At 42.9% G+C, this 21720-nt stretch overlaps 1 protein-coding gene across 1 annotated transcript; it reads left to right on the top strand.

Moving 5' to 3' along the window:
* Positions 1-6002: 6002 nt before the first annotated feature.
* LOC143027341 (uncharacterized) lies at positions 6003-6371 on the top strand. Its single transcript, XM_076188616.1, has one exon. It carries the CDS (start codon positions 6003-6005, stop codon positions 6369-6371), a length of 369 nt encoding a protein of 122 aa, XP_076044731.1.
* The last annotated feature ends 15349 nt before the right edge of the window (positions 6372-21720 follow it).

The following is a 21720-nucleotide window of genomic DNA, read 5'->3' as shown; positions in this document are numbered from 1 at the left end:
GTGGTCAGTCGTTGCAGTGAGCTGGTGAAAATCAAGTTCTGACGTACGTGCGCAGAGGTCACGGACGAATTCGTGTTGAACACGGGCGGAGTCTAATTCAGTGTTGACTAGGACGTGAGGACACATAAGCTGGCTGCCTGTAACGGCAGTGAATGGCAATATGCCAGACTCGCCGGGTAGTAAGCGGACTCCGAGCATCACTACGGGCAGTGCAGATAACCAGCATTGACGTTGCGCCATCATAGATGTCTTGATCACACGGTGAAGGCGCTCAATCAAGCCGTTAGACTGGGGGTGGTAGGACGTGGTGCGTAGACGATGGAAACCAACCCGTCGTGATATCTCTTGGAACAATTTGGACTCAAATTGGGTACCACGGTCAGTCACCACATATAGTGGGACACCGAAGCGTGACACCCGGTGAGTGAAGAAGGCACTGGCCACGGAGGCTGCGGTAATCTCCGTCAACGGTACTGCTTCTGGCCAGCGGCTTACATGGTCGATGCACATCAGTAGGTAGCGGCAAGGTCCATATAGTATAGGTCAACCCACGAGCGCTCCGCTTTTTCTGTGTTCTGCGCATCCGTGACGTCAACGGGAGCAATAGGGGTTAAACACGGGAGCGTGTGTCAATCTGTGCTTGCCTCTGGTCGGGACAAGGTCACACCTCTCTGCCTACTTGTCCTCACCGTTCATGTGATGGAAAACCTACCTCCCCAGATGTGCTCATCTGAAGATCTGTCTCCCCATGTCCATCTGGGGAGACAGATCTCCAATTAAAGTTAATAATAGTAGTAATACTAATTATTATTATAAGAGAGAGAGCGGGAGCAGGGAGAGAGAGAGAGAGAGAGAGAGCGGGAGCCAAGGGGAGGGGGAGGAGGAGGAGAGAGACCCCTGACAGGTCACGTGGGATGTACCCAGTGACGTCACTAACCCCCCACTTCCCCCGCTGGGTAGTTGGACCTGCGCGTGCGTTGACCTATACTATATGGACCTTGGGTAGCGGTTCGGTGCACAGTAGTCAGAATCGCTAAAATGTTGAGCAAAAACCTATGGAATTTAACACACCACTTTTCACTACAATAGCTGTCATTGCTACACTAATATTTTTTTCATGTGCTAATGATGTTATATTTACTGTTTATTATGATTTTAAAGGATGAAATGTATGATAAAGACATACATATACTAAGGCTTTTTCCCCCTTTCAAGGGAGGTAGCCAAAAAGGGAAAGGCATAAAAACACTCCCACCCATTTCATCCCTAAATACACTCCACACCCCTCCCACGCTCCCTCTCATCTGAGCACCTCCTGGATGACGGGTCATCCCTGCACCTTGCCCACCGCCCTGGGTAAGGGCGGTGATAAAGAAATTATAAATAATACCTTCAATCATATTCATTATTATTATTATTATTACATGAAAAAGTCATTAGATATATAATTTATCATATAAATATAGATATAAAAAATAAAATTAACCTTATACAAAAAAAAAAATAATGCTAGGCTATCTAGACCTCTCATACATCCAATCTCTCAGTCTAGACCTTACATAATACCTGATCTCTTTCTCTCTCATATACACACGATCTCTCATACAGAGGATCTCCCATATACACTTTCACATATTTACTCCCGACCCCTCTCATATACACACCATCTCAAGTTACATCAATCTCTCTCTGCATTTGGTGGGGGCATTGACATTAAACTTCTGGGGATTTTAATAGATGTAGAACTTCTGATGGCAATTGTTTAAGCTTATGAGAAGACCTCTTTCTAAGTCCAGCAAGGACTGGATCAGATGATAGCAGCAGCCAGTTTATGAGGTCTGTGTTGGATCTTATTCGTGATCTTTTGCTGGTGTGGTGTTCTTACATTTCTTAAGATCTTGTGAGTTCCCTCAATTCCCTCTTCTGATGCATGTCCGACGGATATACAGAGAGACTCGATCACTTGACTGCCATGCATTAACATCTTGTGTACAGAAACTGGCATATAGTACCAGTTGTACAATTGTACAAACAAATTGGCAGTGTTTTTGGCATATTCGTCGTACTTTGTACTGATAATGTCATATCCTGAATTTAAGGCACTGAATAGAATTGAAAGTTGATGAATAAGCCTGGCATCAACTCCTGATATTCTAGATACATTTTCTGGATCTGAAAAAAAAAAACTCCTAGCTGTGTTTCCGTTATTGGTTGTACCAGATCCTTGAGCTGGAGTGTCTACATTAAGCCCCAATTCCCTCTTTAATTCGGTGCATATTCTCTTCTCTTCATTGTATATCTTCTTATTTTCAGTTCCTTTTATCATCCGTGTTTACAACTTAATTCTGTAAGCCAGGGGTTCTTCACCTTTTTTCTCCAATTCCCCACTTTTTAGTGAGCCAACTCTCCATTTCCCACCACAGCATCGGTCTTTGACAAATTTGATTTTAACCCATGCAGTGTTTAGTACGTAAATATACGCTTTGTTTTTTTGTGCCATTTTACGGCCCTTAATTTTTGTTTTCCCCACTTGGCAACTCTGCCATTCCCCACCTGTGGGGAATTCCCCTAAGGTTAAGAACCACTGCTATAAGCAATGTGCAGAATACATTCCATTGTGTTTATAAGAAGGTGCAAAGGTGATAATCCATAGGAAAGAGCATTCTCATCAATATCTTTATCTTGTATTTCCTTTAGATTATTCATAGCTGACGGATTTATCCTTGGTTTACAGATAAAACAAGATGCAGCAGAGGGAGTGTTTGTTAATGCTTGACATACCTTCCCATCAACCATTGTTGATATAAATTTGTGGTGAACTTGAACATTCTGTACTACTGTAGGCACAAGACTGGTTATAGCCTCTTGAAGTTCGTGTATTTCTTGCCTTGTACTTTCTGCCGATTCTTTACTGAAGGTGAGTTTTATTGGAGGGCAATAAATGGGAGAAGAAGGAGCTGGATTTTGCCATATTTTTTTACTATCTCTGAGTGACAACCGTAATGGACAGATGAAACTTGACACTATACTACCCTTATTTACATCACTGTGCAGTTTGTGGTCAAACTTAATGGAATATAAGGACTGACTTCCACTTCCATCTATGCCGTATTTTGTTAACAACTCAAGAGACAGGTTAGAATGTTCACAGTTATTACTGGAATAGTTGGCAAGACAAATATCATTTGCTATTGTAGTGAAAAGTGGTGTGTTAAATTCCATAGGATTTTGCTCAACATTTTAACGATTCTGACTATTGTGCGGTGCAGCATGTGGGTGGCCCACATCAATCGCTGGTGGAAGGGGACCTACGATATCCAAGTGCACACACTCGAAGCGTGCACTCGGCACAGCAAAGTTGGCCAAAGGGGACTTCGTATGGCAACAGATTTTGGCCTGTTGACACGCTGAGCAGCTGCGGACCCAGGCTTTCACGTCCTGCTCGATGCGCGGCCAGACATAGCGTGATTTGAGCAGGCGGATGCTGCCGTGAATTCCCGGGTGAGATAGGCTGTGGAGACGTTGAAACAAAGGTAGACGGCAGGGCTGTGGTAGGAATGGCCGGGGGTGAGGTGTAGACGTATCGCACAGCACTGACAAGTCACTAGAGAGTTTGAAGGCAGTAAGATTGTGGGCAGCAGACTTGGTTTCTTCGTCTTCCACCTGAGCATGTGCGATGGTCGGTAGGTCAAACACGTCAACTTGGACAGCGTTCACACTGCGTGTGAGACAGTCTGCGACGGTGTTCTCTGCACCTCTTATATATTGTACATCTGACATGTACTCGGTGACGTAGGACCAATGGCGCTGTTGACGGTCGGATTTAGCAACGTGTGGACTTTTGAATGCCGATACCAGCGGCTTGTGATCCGTCAACAGAGTAACAGAATGGCCCTCTAGGAAGTGTTGAAAGTGCACTACGGCGTAGTATGCTGCTAGTAGCTCGCGGTCGTAGACCAAGTACTTGCGCTGAGCAGTGGTTAGCTTCTTTGAGAAGAAGGATATGGGACGAGGGAGACCGTCTACCATCTGATGGAGCGCTGCTCCGGCAGCAACAGATGAGCAGTCGGTGACCAGCTGCAGGTGCGTGCAATCAAGCTTCGGGTGAGGTAGTGTACAGGCGTCAGTTAGTGCTTGTTTGACATTGTTGAAGGCAGACTTTTCGTTCTCCTGTAGCACAAGTCGTTTGGCATTGGGCTGTAATCTGCCAAGTTCTGACAGAGGATGAACAATATCAGCGAAGCCGGGTATCATACGACGGTAATAGCCAGCCATACCGAGAAATCTACGTAGAGAAGCGGAGTCAGTAGGCTCTGGGAAGTCGCGGATGGCTGCTGTCCTGGACTCAGGTGGTTGTACGCCATTGGATGTTATCCTGTGTCCGAGGAAATCCACACTGGTCGGAAAAATGAGCATTTCTCGAGAGCTATACGCAGGCCATATTTTTCCAGCACTTCAAACACAGCTGAAAGGTCGTGGGTATGCTGCTCTTCATCGGCTGAGAATACTAGGACATCATCTAGGTAGACGTACGTGCAGTCTAGGTGGGCGAAAACGGTGTTCATCATGCGCTGGAAGGTGGCTCCAGTGTTCCGGAGGCCCATGGGCATGAATAAGTACTCGAAAAGACCGAAGGGTGTTACGACGGCAGTCTTGGCGATGTCTGCGTCATTCATGGGTACCTGATGATAAGGGCCCCATTCACGACAACGATTTTCAACCCCAACCCAGATTTCGAACATGGTCGGGGTTGGAGTTGTGGTTGGCGGCTTCGCCACTCACTGCAACAACCAATTGTCCAATTTTTCGCAGTTGATCCGCAGTTCTATTGTGATGTCTGATCTCGACTCTGACGATCTTTTTAATATTGCTGTTTTTTTAGAGGCAGATAGAAAGCGCAAAAAAAAGTCAAAGTGGTGTAAGTCTTGGCTTCAAAAAAGAAACAAGCTATCCCATAATCAATTATTGGAGGAACTGAGACTAGAGCCTAAAAACTATATGAACTATTTAAGAATGGATGAATCCATATTTTTAGAACTTCTGTCCTTGGTAACACCAATCATAAAAAAAACAGGATACGATGATGAGGAAGGCTATTACACCTCATGAACGTCTCGTATGTACATTACGATTCCTAGCAACAGGGAGGTCATATGAAGACCTCAAATTTTCTTCACTCATATCGCCCCAAACACTAGGAAGAATAATTCCTGAGACCTGTGATGCAATTTATAAGGTTCTTAAGAAGGATTATATAAAGGTAAAGATTAATATTCAATTTTATTGACTAGATTATTAGAAGGTAATTTATTACCTTGGCTCACATACGATTTTTTTCTTGCTTTAAGTACCTAAAATGGGTCTTTGTAAGTCAATTTCCAAGAATGCACTTTCCGTGTAACCTAACAACCTAACCTAACCTTATTTATAGCTTAAAATATCCGAAATAATCCAGCAGAGCATTGCAAATAAAGTTTTCTTTTGACTTGTATATATAGTAAAATGGGCACACATGATCACAAAAATCAACCTTGTGTGTTTCTCGTTTTACTTTCTATCAACAATAATTTTTTTTTTTTAAATTATTGAATAATAAAGTTTATAGGATCGGGAAAATGCCTATAGGATCCATTTTCGGTGATTTGGGATAAATCTGGATGAATTAAATCATTTTAGCTTAAAGGTTAAAGCCTGTTTTAGGTCTAAGTAGCTCCGAATGTGCTCTTACTACCTTCAAGGGTTAAAACCTGTTTTTGGTCTAATTTTGGACGAAAAAATTATAATAGATTGTCTTTTTTCAGCTTCCCAGAACTGAAGAGGAATGGAAGGCAATTAGCAATGAATTCGAACATAGATGGAACTTTGCAAACTGCTGTGGATACCTAGATGGCAAGCACATATCAATCATTCCTCCAACTGGTTCTGGTTTATTCTACTGGAACTATAAAGGCTTTAATAGTATCGTATTATTAGGCCTTGCAAATGCAAGCTATGAATTTCTGATGTGCGATGCTGGGACCAATGGTCGTGTATCTGATGGCAGAGTGTTAGAAAATACAAAATTTAGTGAACGGCTTGCTGCTGGAAAACTTAATCTACCACAACCAAGTGCTCCAGCTAATAGCTCAAAAAGTCTACCTTATGTTTTCATTGGAGACGAGGCATTCGCTTTGAGGACAGATTTTCTCAAGCCTTTCGCTGCAAAGGAGCTAACTCAAGAACGCCGTATTTTCAACTACAGATTATCCAGAGCACGGCGAGTAATCGAAAATGTTTTCGACATAATGAGTTCGCGATTCGGAATCTTTTCAAAGCCAATAAATTTGAACATTAAGAGCATTGAAAAGGTTGCGTCTTGCATAACTACTTAAGACGCAAATGTTGCAGTACTTATCTCCCTCAAGAGGATCTAGATTGCGAATCCCAAGGCAGAACACCCCCTGAGGTCACCATGGTTGAGTTACAAAGAGGTCATGCAAGAAATTCTTCACAAGATGCAAAAGAAGTGCATAATCAATTTCTGTCCTATTTTCTAGAGGAAGGGGCTGTCCCTTGGCAAACAAATAGAATGTAGCTAATGTGCATACGCTTTCAATAAATAAATATAGCAACTTTAATTTTTTTTTTTCAAGCCTTTTAATCCTGCCTTTTGTAATAAGATTTTAAGAATGGAAAGTTTTGTCCTGTAATATATATTTTTTAATAACTGCCTTGAAGATGAGTTTTAGTCATTCTTTTTCTTCAAATTGAACATGTTACCAGCCTATATGGCCTAAAATGGGCTAATTAGTGTTGCCCTAATTGCTATGATAACAATAATAATATTTGTCAACAGTGGGTCATACACTAATTGTGATGCTATTTATAGAGTCATTACAAAGGATATTAATAGACGTAAGCAAAAAATAGAATTTAAATCATTGACACTTGCTAAGTAAGAAAAAAATATATTATTCCTTGAAATTTGTGAAGAATGTGGCTATGGAGCCTTGGTCCTCTTGTGGCTGAGAAAATGAAGGAGAAGGAATAGGAGTCGCTACATTAGAATACTGATTAATGTGAGAAAATGAAGGAGGAGTAGGAGTCGCCACATTAGAATACTGACTAATGTGATAACATGATGGAGGAGGAGGAGTATGCACATTAGAATATTCATTAATTTGGCCAATTCTGGCCTTATACATGACATCGTTGACCACCCTCACCACTTCATGGGCCGTGTCAATTGGGAAATTGTTCATCTCTTTCGCCCAAGATCGGGCGTATAAATCATACATTGTTTCAGCTTTGTTAGTTTCGAGCCGCTTCTCCAGTAAATTGTAGACCCTATTTTGCACTGCCGATGCCGTCCTCTTCTTTTTCAAACTTGAGTCTTCAGCTGGTGAGCAGACGGGGGTCGATACCCTGCAGGACCCACTTGAAGACTCTTCCTCAACCTCCTGATCCTAAAAAGAAAGAAAAAAAAAACAATAATAATATATAGGTTTACATAAATATATTATGGAAGTACGAAATTAGGGGGGGGGGCTAAATGTAGGTCGGTGAAAGGTTTATGTAGGTTATTGAAAGGTTTATGTGAATTTTTCACTGTTTCTATTATGTTCTCATATGGATTTCAGTATAAATTGAAATATTTTTAAAGAATTCTTACAATTTGCTCAGATGAATCTTCTATAGTTGACGATCCTTTCTTTGGAATTTCTTGGTCCTTGAGAAATAGTAGTAACTCATAATACCAAAGTGATGGTACATAAGATTCCTCCGTTCCACTCCCAGATCTTTTTGAACTTTCTACTTTCTTGCACTCCTTCCTCCATACAGTTCTTAAGGAGCCTAGTTTTTTTTACAACATCTTCACGCGTAGCTGCAGGGTTTACTTCCTTAAATTTGGAAATGAGTATTTCATACGCATTGTTTTTCATCAGTTTATTTGAGTATTCTTTACTTTTCACTTTCCATAGGCATGGATGTTGATGGTATATCTCTATAATCTCGCTTATGAAATCTTTACTATACGTTTCCATTTTTTACTTAGGCAGCACAACTACAGCTACAAGCGCACGGTACGAGAATTTGGGCACAAGTGATAGATTTGGTTGTCCGCACCCACCCACTACTCCAACCCCAACACAGACATGAAGCTCCGCCCACAAAATATCAGGAAAATCTAAACGACTCCAACTCCAACCACGACCTGCAAATCGGGGTTGCGATGTAGGTTGTTGGAGCCCATCCACGAGTAAATTTGGTCTGGGTTGGGGCTGGAAATCTGGGTTGGGGTTGAAAATCGTTATCGTGAATGGGGCCCCTTAGAGAAAATGTTTTGGCCATCGAGATGACATATCCTGGATGTGTGGCAGCGGGAATCTGTCCGTCACTGTCTTAGCGTTCAGTGCTCGGTAAAGCCCAAGGAGAGTTGGAGCGACGGACGATGCCGGCTTGCAGTAGATCTTCGAACGCTGCACGCGCGGCCTGTTCTTTATCTGGTGTCAAACGACGGGGGCGAGCAAAAACAGGTGCTGCACTGCCGGTGTCAATATAATGGCATACTGGCATGGTAGTGCAGGTGGATGAACGTGGTGCAACCAGGGCAAGGTGACTGGCGAGCAGCGGCTGCACAGGCGGAGGGAGCTGGCTGAAGTCATTTACTACCAGATTACTACAGATTGCTCACTGCTGACGGTGGTAGGGACACATAGCGACGTGGTAGTATCTCTGAGACATCTTCCGTGGCAATCAACTACCCGGCGAAAGTGACTGAGGAAGTTGTGACCCAGTAATGGCGAAACTGCGTCAGAAACGACGAAGGTCCAGTTGAATTTACGACGCAGTTTTTGGAGTACAATATCAAGCCTGACTTCACCATGCACTAACATAGGACGGCCGTTGGCTGCTGATATTCGGACGGAAGAGGGCTGTATCAGTTGGTTCACTAAGTTCTTCGGGATGGTGGAAACACCGGCACCGGTGTCGACGATGAAATCCACCCAGCTGTTCTGGATACGGGCTGCGACTTTGAGGAGTGGCAGGCCATATGGTGCAGCAACCATGACCTGCCGGTCTAGTTTTCCGGCGTCAATGGTTTGGAGCGCACAACTGGGGAGGGAGAAGAGCTTCTTGACGACGGCTGCATGCATAGATTATTTGGCTTGTTCGGCAGGTGCGAGCTGTAGTTCCAAAAATATATGGCCACGGCAGACTTTTGGTCGTTGGTCACTATAGAAGGGTTGTAGGCCAATGTGACGACTGGTGGCAGGCCGCGTGTGTTTTTGGCGCTCTTCTTGGCGGCGTGCAGGCTGTAAAAAAAAAAAAGTAGCAGCTGACATAGCGAGGCACTGTGACTGTGCTTGTGCTAGTGGCATCAGCTCGTCAGCCAGTTTCCCAAGTTGGTCCAGTGGTGTTTGTCGTTGTGCTGCCAGTACAGGGCCGATAGCTGAAGGTAATGCTTGGGTAAACTTGTGCCGGACGAAGTCTTCCGACACACCAGCTTTGCGGGCTTTGGACTGGAGTTCCAGAAGGTACGCTGATGGACGGCCCGTCATAGTAGTAGTCGCCGTTAAATCTTCGAAAAGCTCTGGCTTGGTTTGCTCAAACAGTTGGATGACGGCAGACTTCAGCTCTTCATATTTTCGCGATGTTATGATGGAAGGCGACAGTTAGCTGACGATTTCCGCCGGAAGTGCAGCAACGACGTGAACAAATTTGGTCGTATCTTGGGTGACGCCTTGAAGGTGAAACTGAGCGTCCATGATGGTGAACCATCCATCCACAGTATTGTGCATGAATGCAGGGGGCTTGATTGCAACCCGGTGCACCATATTGCCGGATGCAGGCATTTGGTCGGGCGGGTTCACCTGTTCGTCGGTCTTTATGTTCTCCATCTACGTGTTCCTCACTCCGGGTCACCACTGTGGTGGGAGTCAGGGATAAGGAGAAATGACTAAGCAGTTCAGGTTATGCAGCGGTACTGACTTCTTCACAGAGACTGTCTGTCACCTGTTTTTATCTTTAAGGCTATCGACATATAATGAGGTCATTAAGCCTGGTGTGAACCTGCGATCCCTTTTAATCTACCATTATAATTTCCACAATAGTCCTGTAGTGCGCAAATAAAATACTACTTTGTCAATAAGTAAGCGGTCGTCGGTCAAAAATATTTGTAGTGCTTAGTTGAATTTTTTTTTAAGTTTGCAGTGTTGTATAAGCGCTTGGCGCTGTGTGTTGTATCTTGAGCAGTGTATGAGTGTGTCTTATGGATAGTATAGTGTTGCAGGTGTTGCATTGGGAAGGAAATACGCCGTTTATGTATGGGTTTAGGTGGGTGAGGCGGGTCGAGTTCATCCTCAGTCTTGCTATGGCGATTTCCTCCTGTCTGTTGTTTCTGTATGATGTCGACCAATCTGTTATGTGTTCCTTTTGTTTGTGCGAGATGTCAAGGTTGTTCCACTGGAGTTGCCAGTGGGTGTGTAATTGTTTCCTTAGTATAGAATTGAATGTCCCTATGTCCAGGGGTATGTCTGTAATAGAGTCTTTTTCTAAGGCAGATTTGGCTAAGGTGTCCGCTTTCTCATTCCCGAAGATCCCAATGTGGCTGGGAACCCAAGAGAGAGTAATGGACTTGTTAGTTATCGACAATGTGCAAATGATTTTGCCCAAGAGAAAGTTCTCCATATGGTTACCTGATTTAATTGATTGAAGTGCGCTTAACAAATCTGTGAATATGACGAAATTACTATGTGTGTCAGATTGAGCATATTCTATGGCTTGGTATATACCAAAGAGTTCGGCAATATATATGCTCGTATGGTCCGGCAATCTGAACATCATCCGGGTTTTGTTGTTGTATAACCCTGTCCCAGTTTTGGAGCCATCAGTGTACAGTGCCCTGTGGTCATTGTACTTATTGATGGTCTCCAGGGTCTTCTGTCTTAGTTCTTCTGTGGAAGACGTCTTTTTCTTGAGGTCTTGGTGGATGTTGACCTTGAGGGCGATGTTTTTCCACGGTGGTAAGTGGGTGGCTTCCATCTGTTCTATTGACCACAGTGGCACTGAATACTGCTCACACAAGGATCGGATCCTGATGGAAAGGGGATTTAGGCTGGAGTTGGTGAAGTGCTCGTGCTGGTTGATTGTTTCCTTGCAGGGATGTCGAGGGATACGGAGCACTTTGGCGACGTATCGGAGTGCAAGGAGTTCGCGCCTGTAGTGGAGGGGGGGTACATTTGCTTCAACTTCCAGCTTCTCGATCCTTGTGCAGCGTAATGCTCCAAGTGCTATTCTTAGGCCTTTGTTTTGGATGATGTTCAGGGGATGTAACGTGGTTGGTGTTGCCGAACCATAAATCTGACACCCATAATCTAGTTTAGATCTAATCAGGGACTTATAAATCATTAGCAGGGATTTCCTATCTGCTCCCCAATTTGTGCCCGTTAGTTTACGAAGCAAAGTAATTCTCTTGTTGCACACATCAACTAGATATTTTACACGGTCCTTCCAGTTTAGCCTGGAGTCCAGTTTCAGGCCAAGGAAAAAGGTTGAGTTTTGTACTGGAATGGGATTACCATGTAATTGCATATTTATTTCTGCCTGGGCTCTGCATGAAAATATAATTACTGTTGACTTTAATTCCGAAAACTTAAATCCCCATTTGTCAGACCAGTCCTGGAGTGAGTCCAGGGCCAGTTGTACGCGAGAGCCGGAAAACTTGGCGTTCGGTGAGGAATGCCAGATTCCGACGTCGTCGGCGTATAATGAGTATTTAAGGTTCCGAGGTGGAACGGGTAGAATATCGTTTATGACCAACATAAATAAAGTGGGACTTAACACACTTCCCTGTGGTACGCCATTTTCTTGTGTGCGTACTGTTGAATAGTAATTTTGATTTTTAACTGAAAAAGTACGTTCTTTTAAAAACTTTTGAATGAAAATAGGGAGATTCCCTCTAAGGCCAAGTGCATAGAGTTTTTCGAGGATACCATGTCACCATGCCATGTCGTAGGCTCTTTCTAAATCTAAAAAGCAAGCAACAAGGTATTCTTTCCTCTCGAAAGAGGAGAGGATATCTTGTTCTAAGTTGACCAAATGGTCTAGACTACTTCTATTTTTCCTGAAACCACATTGGGCAGGAACTATTAAATTTTGAGACTCTAGGATGAATTTTAATCTGTTATTGGCCATACGTTCCAATACTTTGCATAAGCAGTTGGTAAGCGCTATAGGGCGATAAGAGGAAGGACTCTTTGGGTCCTTCCCCTTTTTGAGAATAGGTATGACGTGCACATGTCTCCATGTTTTTGGGAATTCTTGACTAATCCAAATTGCGTTGTATATTTCTAGTAATTTTTTCAGTGAAATTGAATTCAAATGTTGCAGCATCTCATACCTAATCCCATCTGGGCCAGCAGAGGTTCCTCTACACGAGCTTGGCTTGTTCAAGCTCGTGTAGTTGGAAGGGGGTGTTATAATCGTGGTATGTCTGTGTATGGAAGATCAGTGGTTCTGCTTCCCGTCTTTGTTTATGTTGTAAAAAGGTTGGAGAATAGTTATTCGTGTTGCTTGTTTGCGTAAATGTGTCTGCGATTGTGTTTCCGATGTCCATGGGAGCATCTACAAACGTGTTTCCAATGGTCAGGGTCTTAATGTTGGGGGTATATTTGCTGTCGATTTTTCGAACGGCTGACCAGATTTGTGATAGAGGAGTGTTTATGTTTATTGTGGAGATGTAATCATGCCAAGACTTTCGTTTGGCATGTTTTATTGTTCTGCGGGCCTCTGCTTGCGTCTTTTTAAAAGTAATAATATTTGGTGCAATGGGGTTATTTTTAAAAGTTCGGTAAGCCCTATTCCGCTTGCAAAGTGCTTTTCTGCAGTCTGATGTCCACCAAGGAACTCTATGCTTGTGAAATACCGAGGTTTTTGGTATATGCTTAATAGCTGAATTCAAAATAGAGTTTGATAAATTTAATATTTTGTCATCCATATTATCCCCAGTGATGTTGACGTTGGTGGCTGTGCGAAACATTTCCCAGTTGGCTTTTGTGATGTTAAATTTGGGACAGGGAGGGGGTGGGTTGTCTCCGTAGGCTGGAGTAGCCGTAGCGTGGTCACCCCCTATTTTTAATATTTCTGGGAAATGATCGCTGAGCATGGTGTCGTCATGCGTATTCCATTGTGTGTTGTCAGACAACGCAGGAGATGATATGGATAAATCTATACATGAAAATGAACCCCTAGTATTGTCTACTCGAGTGGGACTGCCAGTGTTTAGGAGGACAAGGTTGTTAGTGTTGAGCACTTCTTCCATCTGCTCCCCTCGTGGAGAGGTTTTGTTGCTACCCCACATACGATGGTGGGAGTTGAAATCTCCCACTATCAGTTTGTGGTGGGGTAGTTGTTCTATTAACCCGTTTAATTCCTCTAGTGGGAAACGAGGGTCGGGAGGTAGGTAAAGGGAGCAGATGGTCACGAGTTTGTTATGCAGCTTCGTTTTTATAGCGACTGCTTCCAAGGTGGTGGCCAGTGGTAATTCCACTTGGGGAATAGTGTAGTTCTTAAGTTTGAACTCAACACTGGGCTTAAGATGAGTTTCTTGTAGACATATAACTGAGGGGTTGTTGAGTGAGTTATATTAAGTCATTTAATTTACTTCTAACACCTCGGCAATTCCACTGGATTATTATTATTATTATTTTTTTTTTTCTGCTTCGGTTTCTTCCTTTCTTGGCCTTAGTGGGAGAGGTGTGTTTAGCCCCGGATGAACGGTCTGGGCTAGCAATAGGACTTAAAAGTCGTTTTTGGGAAACGGAGATCTCCATATTGACATCCTCTACCGTATGTGTGGACACACGTTTGGAAGGCTCTGGGATGGCCGGGGAAGGAAGGTGTGAGTGAGTTTGCCTGTTAGTTTGGCAGTGTTCTTTGTCCTTGGAGTGCTTGCTCTCAGTTTGCGTTTCAATGGTTCTCTAAGTTTTCTTTACTGCCGAAGCATAGGAAGTTGCTCCGGAGGTACTAGTTGGGGTAACTAGTCTTTCCATCACACGCTTCCTTGCTTCGTAAAAGGATATGCCACAAGTTGCTTTTTCCGTACAAATTTGTTTTTCTATATTAAAAGTGGGACAGTCTCGGGAGGTGGATGCATGGTTGTTATTGGAGGGACAGTTAACACATTGAAACACCTTAGCAGAGCAAGCATCCATAGGATGTTCGCCTGCACACTTACCGCATGTGACTGATTGTTTGCTGCAGAATTTGGCAAGGTGACCATATTTGAAGCATTTGTTGCAGCGTAAAGGGTTAGGGACATATGGTCGTGTTGGGACATGAATGTATCCAATTTTGACGTGGTCAGGGAGGGTTGTTGAATTGAAAGTCAGAATTATGAGGGGAGTGTTCATTCGCGTGTTCCTTTCTCGGTCCAGTCGCGTTATAAATTTTACATCTAATATTCCTTCAGATTTCATCTCATCGAGGATGTCACATTCTTCCATGGTCATCAAATCTCTGCAGTGGATTACTCCTCTGCAGGAGTTGAGTGACCTAGGGAGGGATGCAACAACATCGAAGGAATGAAACTTCCTGGCCTTGAAAAGATCGCGTGTAGCTTTCCCAGAGTTGGTGGTAACTTGGAGGTCTCCGCTTCTAAGTTTTTTAACTTGGCTAATATCATTGGTAAATTGAGAAAGACATTTCTTAAGCATAAATGGATTGAGGTCAGCTGATCGGGTTTGGTCGGAATGTAGAAAAACATGTCTAGCCTTGTCCGGGTCGATATTAGGGTCGTCAGGGGAAGTCTTCCTAGTTTGCAGGGATGGAGTTGAGGACTCCATCCTGCGCATTGGGGTGGGGGGACGAGCCCCCTGGTACACAGAAAAATGTGCTCAGCAGAGCAAAAGAATATAATATAACGGGGGTCACACAGTTTCCTTTGGCGACTGGTGACAGCCGCATAGTAGGACCACTGTGTGCCCAGTGGGTACGGGGTCTATACTACTACTAAACTACGACAGAATGTTTCTAGATTTCGCCGGGCCGAACGACGAAGTCTCACGAGCCAACAAGGGCTCGTGCGGATCCCGGAGAGCTACGGAGATATGGAAATGGCGAATAGGAAAAAGTGCTGGGAAATGCCCAGAAGTGGGTGGCAGTGTAACTGCCAAGGCAAAGCTATCCAACGTAAAGTTGGATTACGATTAAAGGTCAACTCTAGAGAGTAGCTCTAGCGAGATTGACTGTACTCGTGTGAGTATCATCTGTCTGCTGCCAAGGGCTGCCGACGTCTGATGTGCTGTCACCTGCACTTATTAGCTCTATTTATAGGTAACATAGCAGAGCATTGTGGGAACTTACGTGAACCAATCAGGAGTCAGGTATAATGTGTAACAATTAGATAACAGATTGACAAACAGACATGGGGAAAATATTATAAGTATAAATTCTAAAAATATTAATTACAAGTGTGTGAAATGTTATGAAATTAAACAGAAGCGAAGATATGATGATTTCCATCCGATCACAGCGACACGGGCCGAAACAAACATAGCAACGGGTACACACATTTTCAATATTTAACACAATATCACACTTGTACATGAATAAACAGGAGTTTTTAATAACATATCAATTTATGGAACAAACTTCGTAGGTATACAAGTGCCATTTCTACAGAATTTGCGTCATGCGGTATTTTCCTTTCGTATGTAACTTCGTATCCTGCATTTGCCGCAGGACGCCACATAGTAAAGGGGGGTACTGACTGTTAATGTTATACATGTCCAGGACATGGACCATACTGATGAAATATTGTAATGATCGTGACCCTTTCACTTCCTTTTGCTACAATTTATTTTTTATTTTTTTCTAGGTCCCAAGTGTCTCCATTTTCTCAATTTAAGTTTTATTTCTTTTTTACTTGGGACACTTACGATATCAGCAATGCCTTTCTCTGTTCCTTGTTTAGCTAAATCATCAGCTACAACATTCAGATATATTCCACAATGTGATGGTATCCATACAAAAGTTGTATTGATTTTAATGGATTTCGTGCCCTTGATTAGTTATGTACACTTTAAAACAAAGCTGTCACCGTCAAGGAATTTTGAATTAAATCCAAGTAATGCACTCTATCTGCAAATATAATGATTTTTCTCTGTTGAACATTAGTTTTAAACTTTCATGTATTGCGTGTAATTCTGTAGTGGTGCTGGAGCTTATACCTTCTATTCTGTGGGAGGTTATGCAGATATATGGGATAGGAGGAAAGCTTCTAGGAGCTGTCAAGAGTTTTTATGAGAGTAGTAGAGCTTGTGTCAGGATTAGAAATGGAGAGAGTGAGTGGTTCGAGGTAAAGGTGGGACTTTGTCAAGGATGCATTATGTCGCCCTGGCTGTTCAACTTATACATGGATGGGGTAGTGGGTCAGGGATTGGAGATGGTTAAAGAAAATGGAGAAAAGTGGGAGGTGAGCCAGCTGTTGTTTGCTGACGATGCTGCACTTGTGGCAGGATCGGAGGAGGGACTGAGGAAGTTGGTGACAGAGTTTGGGAGAGTATGTGATAGAAGAAAGCTAAAGATAAATGTGGGTAAAAGTAAGGTGATGAGATGTACAAGGGGTGAAAGTGGCAGTAGATTGGAAGTGAGCATTAAAGGAGAGGGAATGGAGGAAGTGGATAGTTTTAGATACTTGGGTGCAAATGTGGCAGGAAAAGGTGGAGTGAAGGTGGAGGTAGAATGTAGATTGAGAGAAGCAAGTAAATGCCTTGGTGGATTGAAGAGTGTTATGAGGAATAGACATTTGGGAATGTATGCTAAGAGGAGACTGTATGAAGGAGTGATTGTGCCAACAGCACTGTATGGGGCAAAACATGGAACATAAGAGAGGAAGAGAGAAGGAGTTTGAATGTGTTTGAGATGAGGTGTCTGAGAAGTATGATGGGGGTTACTAGGCTAGATAGAGTGAGAAATGAGGAGGTGAGGAGAAGAATGGAGGTGGAAAGGGAGTTGGGAGATAGGGTTGATGAGAGAGTATTAGGATGGTTTGGACACATGGAAAGAATGAGTGAAGAAAGACTAGTAAAAGAGGTATGGAAGGCAGATGTGGAGGGAGTGAACATGAGAGGACGCCCTAGGATGAGGTGGATGGATGGGGTGAAGGGGGCTTTGGGGAAGAGAGGAATGTCTGTTGACGAAGGACAGAAGAGGACAGAAGACAGAGGTGAATGGAGAATGGTTGTATATGAATGATGTTGTGATGCATAAGGTGGAATGGGCGGGGGATGGGGGTGAGGTAGTATGTGTGAGCAAAATTTGACGCAGCCCGAAGGGATTTCTCCCCATCTTCTCCTTTTATGCCTGGGGGGATGGAGAGGGGGGGTCGCCGATTTAATGAAGTGGCCTTGCTGTGGATGTGCTGTGTCTTGCAACACTGCTTCTGACCCAGGGCAGTGGACAAGGTGCAGGGATGACCCGTCATCCAGGAGGTGCTAAGATGAGAAGGAGGGTGGAGGGGTGTGTAGTGTATTCAGGGATGAAATGGGTGGGAATGATTTTATGCCTTTTCCTTGTTGGATTCCTCCCTTGTAAGGGGGAAAAAGCCTTGGTATATGTATGTATTCTTTTGGAATATCGCTCTTCATTACTTTATCACAATACCACATCCAGCCTTCTCACTGACAATAAACCCCATCAATTTTAACAATCCTACATTTAACCTGTACAAATTGCTCATCATCCAAATAAACTGGAAAATTGAAAATTATAACTTGTAGTTTTTTTGGTTGCCTGGAACCACCATTTTTGTATATTTCAAATGTTCCAATGCACAACTGTCTTTAACTATGATGCATGGTCTATTCTTCCCTTCCTTAAAAAACACTTCAAGTTGGGGATGTCTTTTGAATATTCTTAGGGTCCACTTGATTTTCTTTTCCAGGTTTAGTTCTACCTTACCTTTGTCTACCTTTGTCCGATTTCATCTTGACCGATTCAGCTAACGTGGACGTCCGCTGTACTCAGACAGCTCCTCCTCTCTGAGTCACATGTCAGTGATTGGAGGGAGTTCTTATTGGAGCTGGTGTATCCCGGTGTAGGTGGTTGGTCCATAATTGTGGCCAGCCACTTATCCAGTTTGTTTTTGAAACTCTCTGGTGAAGTGCCTGTCTGGTTTTGCAATTTCTGTAGGACAGAGTTGAAGAGGCATGCCCCAATATAGGTGAAGCTGTGGTGTACTATGTTCTTCACCCTTTGTGATGTCCCCTCAGTTCTCCTCACATAGCACAGGCGACCTCTTCTTGGGTGGTAGTTCACCTTCAGGCCCACATTTGGTACCAGATGCTCCATAATCTTCCAGACGTATATTATTATGTATCTTTCGCGTCTTCGCTGGAGAGAGTAGAGTCCCAGCTGTTGCAGTCTTTCCCAGTAATTGTACTGTTGCAATCCCTCAATTTTATTTGTAAAAGTACGCTGGACAGCTTCTAGCTTGATTATGTCTCCTGTCTTGAAGGGAGACCAGAGTTGGCAACAGTACTCAAGTTTTGGGAGTACTAATGCTTTCCAGAGCGTCAGCATACATGTTTTGTTTCTAGTCTGGAATGTCCGGAGTATCCAGCCTGAGAGTTTCCTGGCGGTGTCAGAGATCTCATTGATGTGATGAGAGAAAGTCATGTCGCTGCTCATATGTACCCCAAGGTCTTTGACATGGGCTTTCCCTGCTATGATTTGAGAGTCGACTTTGTAGTTGGTCAAGCTTTTCAATTCTTGTACGGGGCTATATTGTAGCAGCTCAAATTTATCTCCGTTCAGTGTCATGTTGTTATTTTTTGCCCAGGTTAATATCCTGCTTAGGTCTTCCTGTAGTAGCGTTGCATCTTCCCATGTCTGGATCTCCATGGCTATCTTGGTGTCATCAGCAAAGGACGTAGCATGAGAGTGTTGTAGGTCTTTGTCGATGTCCTCTATAGTCACCAAAAATAGCAGTGGGCCCAAGACAGAGCCCTGAGGAACGCCACTTATTACGTTACTGGGCTTAGATAGTATTCCTTTGACAGTTCCTTGTTGTAATCGGTTTGAGAGGAAACTGTGTAGCCATTTTCCTAGTTTCCCGCAGATGCCGTGTTTTCTCAGTTTGTGGAGGACAATACCATGGTCTACCTTGTCAAAGGCTTTAGCGAAGTCCAGGTAGATTACATTGGTATTGCTGCCTTGTTGGATGTTCTCTAGTACAGTTTCATAGTGTAGTAACAACAGAGAGAGGCAGGAGCGACCCTTTCTAAAACCATGTTGGCCATCATTGAAGCCATTTATGGATTCCATGTAGGTTACCATTTTGTCACGTATAATTTTTTCAATAATTTTGATGAGGTGAGATGTTAGTGTTACAGGTCTGTAGTTTTTAGCAAGGCCTTTACTACCTCCTTTGCGGATGGGTGTTACAATTCCCAGCTTTAGGGCAGGTGGTATGGTACCAGAACTCAGAGATTTGGACCACAGTAGCTGGAGAGGCTTTGCCAGTTCTTCTTTACAGTTTTTAAGTAATAGAACATGGAAGCCGTCTGGTCCTGCCGCTGAATTTGGCCTTATGCTGTCAATGGCTTTTATTATGTCCCCGGTCATCACCACTATGCTTGATAGGAAGGTTGTTCCAGTTCTAGATTCTCCGAAGAATTCATCAGGATCTGTTACCTTTTTGTTTCCGTCTGGACGGCTGTATGCATTATTGTATTGTTCACTGATGATATCTGCCATTTTTGTGGGGTCGTTTTCTAGTTCGCCATTTCCTTTCATTAGGGGGCCTATTGGTGAGAAACTTTTGAGCTTCTTTTTGGCATAAGAGAAGAAGAAATTTGTGTTTGTCTTGATTTTAGAGACTGCCTGCAGTTCCTCTCTTTTCTTCTGTTCATCGTGTGATTGGAGCAGTTTTAGTTCTGCTGATTTGATTTCCTCCTCTATCTTTTCCGCCTTTCTCTTGCATGTTGTTTTCCTGAGATTTTTCCGTAGACCTGTTCTTCTCCTCATTAGGATTCTTCTGTCTCTCGGAATTTCTTGCTTCCTTGTTTTTTTGCACTTCTCGGGGACGTAGTTTTTACATACCTCATAAGCTTTTTTAAGCAGGCCATTAAGTATTTGGCTTTCGTTCTTGTTATGGAAGGCATGTTCCCAGTCTACCTGGCTCAGTTCATATTTTATTTGATGCCAGTTTGTATTTGGGTTGTAGAAGTTTAGATCATGCATACCGGTAGCTTTGTTGTTGTGTGCAGTTTCTCTCACAGTACCGGTATTTGTTTGATCTTTTCTTGGCAGAGAGATTAGGCCTTTGATTATTTTGTGATCTGATAGTACAGATTTAGATGTCTCATATGAGTGCATAATATTGTGGTTGTTACTCAGGATGAGGTCCAAAATATTTTTTCCTCTTGTTGGTTTTCTTATGAATTGCATCAAGTAGTAGTGGTCTATGACTGCAAGAAAATCTTCCGCTCGTCTCCTGTCGTCAGTGGTTCCTCCATTAATAGTAGATGACTCCCAGCTGATCTGAGGGAAATTAAAGTCTCCCATAATGAGGACTTCAGTCAATGGATTTGGTAGTTCATCTAATATTATTCTTAAGTTTGTTGTTACCTCCCTGAATTTTTCATTCGTTGTGTTTGGGGGGCGATATACATTAATTAAGATTAAATTTGCCTTTTCAAGATATAAAACAATCATTTCTGTTGTGTTGTTGGAGAGAGAAACCAGCACTTTTGTGTCATGAGCCACTTCATTTTTTATGTAAATAGCTACTCCTCCATGGCTTCTCCCTCTCTGGTCTGCTCTGAAAATGATATACCCTTGTAAGTTGACTTCTGTGTCTTTTATTTCATCCTTCAGGTGTGTTTCGGTAAGCGCTAGAAAAGATATTTTTTCTAGACGTGCCATTTCCTGCAGCATAGGGACCTTATTTTGATTGCATCTTGGATATAGGCCTTGGATGTTTCCTGTGTAGAAGGCTGTAGTTTGGTCTTCTTTCACTGTTCCATTGTTCTTGCCACTTATGTTGTGCATTCTCATCCTGATATGCTGGTGTTGTTTACTGTTTCTTACCCGTGTCACTGTTCTGTTGATGACCGAATTATTTTATTTACTTAGATCAGTGGTTCCCAAAGTTTTTCAGTTTGTTTCCCAGTTTAACATACCACATTAAGCATGTTACCCCTTTTACAAAATATGTAAACATTGATACATATGGCTAAATTAAAACACCTGAAATATTTCATTTATTTATTGTATTTGATCATTGTGCATCTCTAATGACTATTGCCAAAAATGTCTAGAGCATCAGTGGGATGGGTGGTATTGCATGCGTGAAGCAAATTGAGGAATTCTTGGCTTCTTGATTTCCAGAATTATTAACTTTTTTTCACTTCTCCATCACAGAAATAAATAAATACCCGGGGGGTAATTTGCCCCCAGTTTGGGAACCCCTTAGAGGGAGTGTTAACACTAATGTTGAAATGTATTTTGAGGATCGGCTCATAATTTTTCTCTTTCTGGCTACTTTATTCAGTAATGAAATTGCCCCGTTTTGTTATTAAAGAAAAATGAAAATTCTTTGACGGCGTAGTCGGTTCACTAGCGTTTCTATCGCTGGGAAAACTATTATTTTGATTAAAGTTTAGGGTCTGTGAGATTATGAGAGAAAGTGGGAAGAAGAGTTCCGTCGGAAAAGAAAACGTAATGGTAAAATGG

This window comes from Oratosquilla oratoria, chromosome 8 (assembly GCF_046742065.1).
Source record: "Oratosquilla oratoria isolate Oo_2021 chromosome 8, ASM4674206v1, whole genome shotgun sequence".
In the NCBI taxonomy this organism is placed as follows: Eukaryota; Metazoa; Arthropoda; class Malacostraca; order Stomatopoda; family Squillidae; genus Oratosquilla; species Oratosquilla oratoria.
The sequence above is the reverse complement of the archived record's forward strand: the minus strand, read 5'-3'. Positions and strand labels throughout refer to the sequence as shown.

What these genes read in the sequence shown, in the direction of transcription:
- LOC143027341 (XM_076188616.1), top strand. Translation starts at nt 6,003, where the DNA reads ATGTGCGATGCTGGGACCAATGGTCGTGTATCTGATGGCAGAGTGTTA.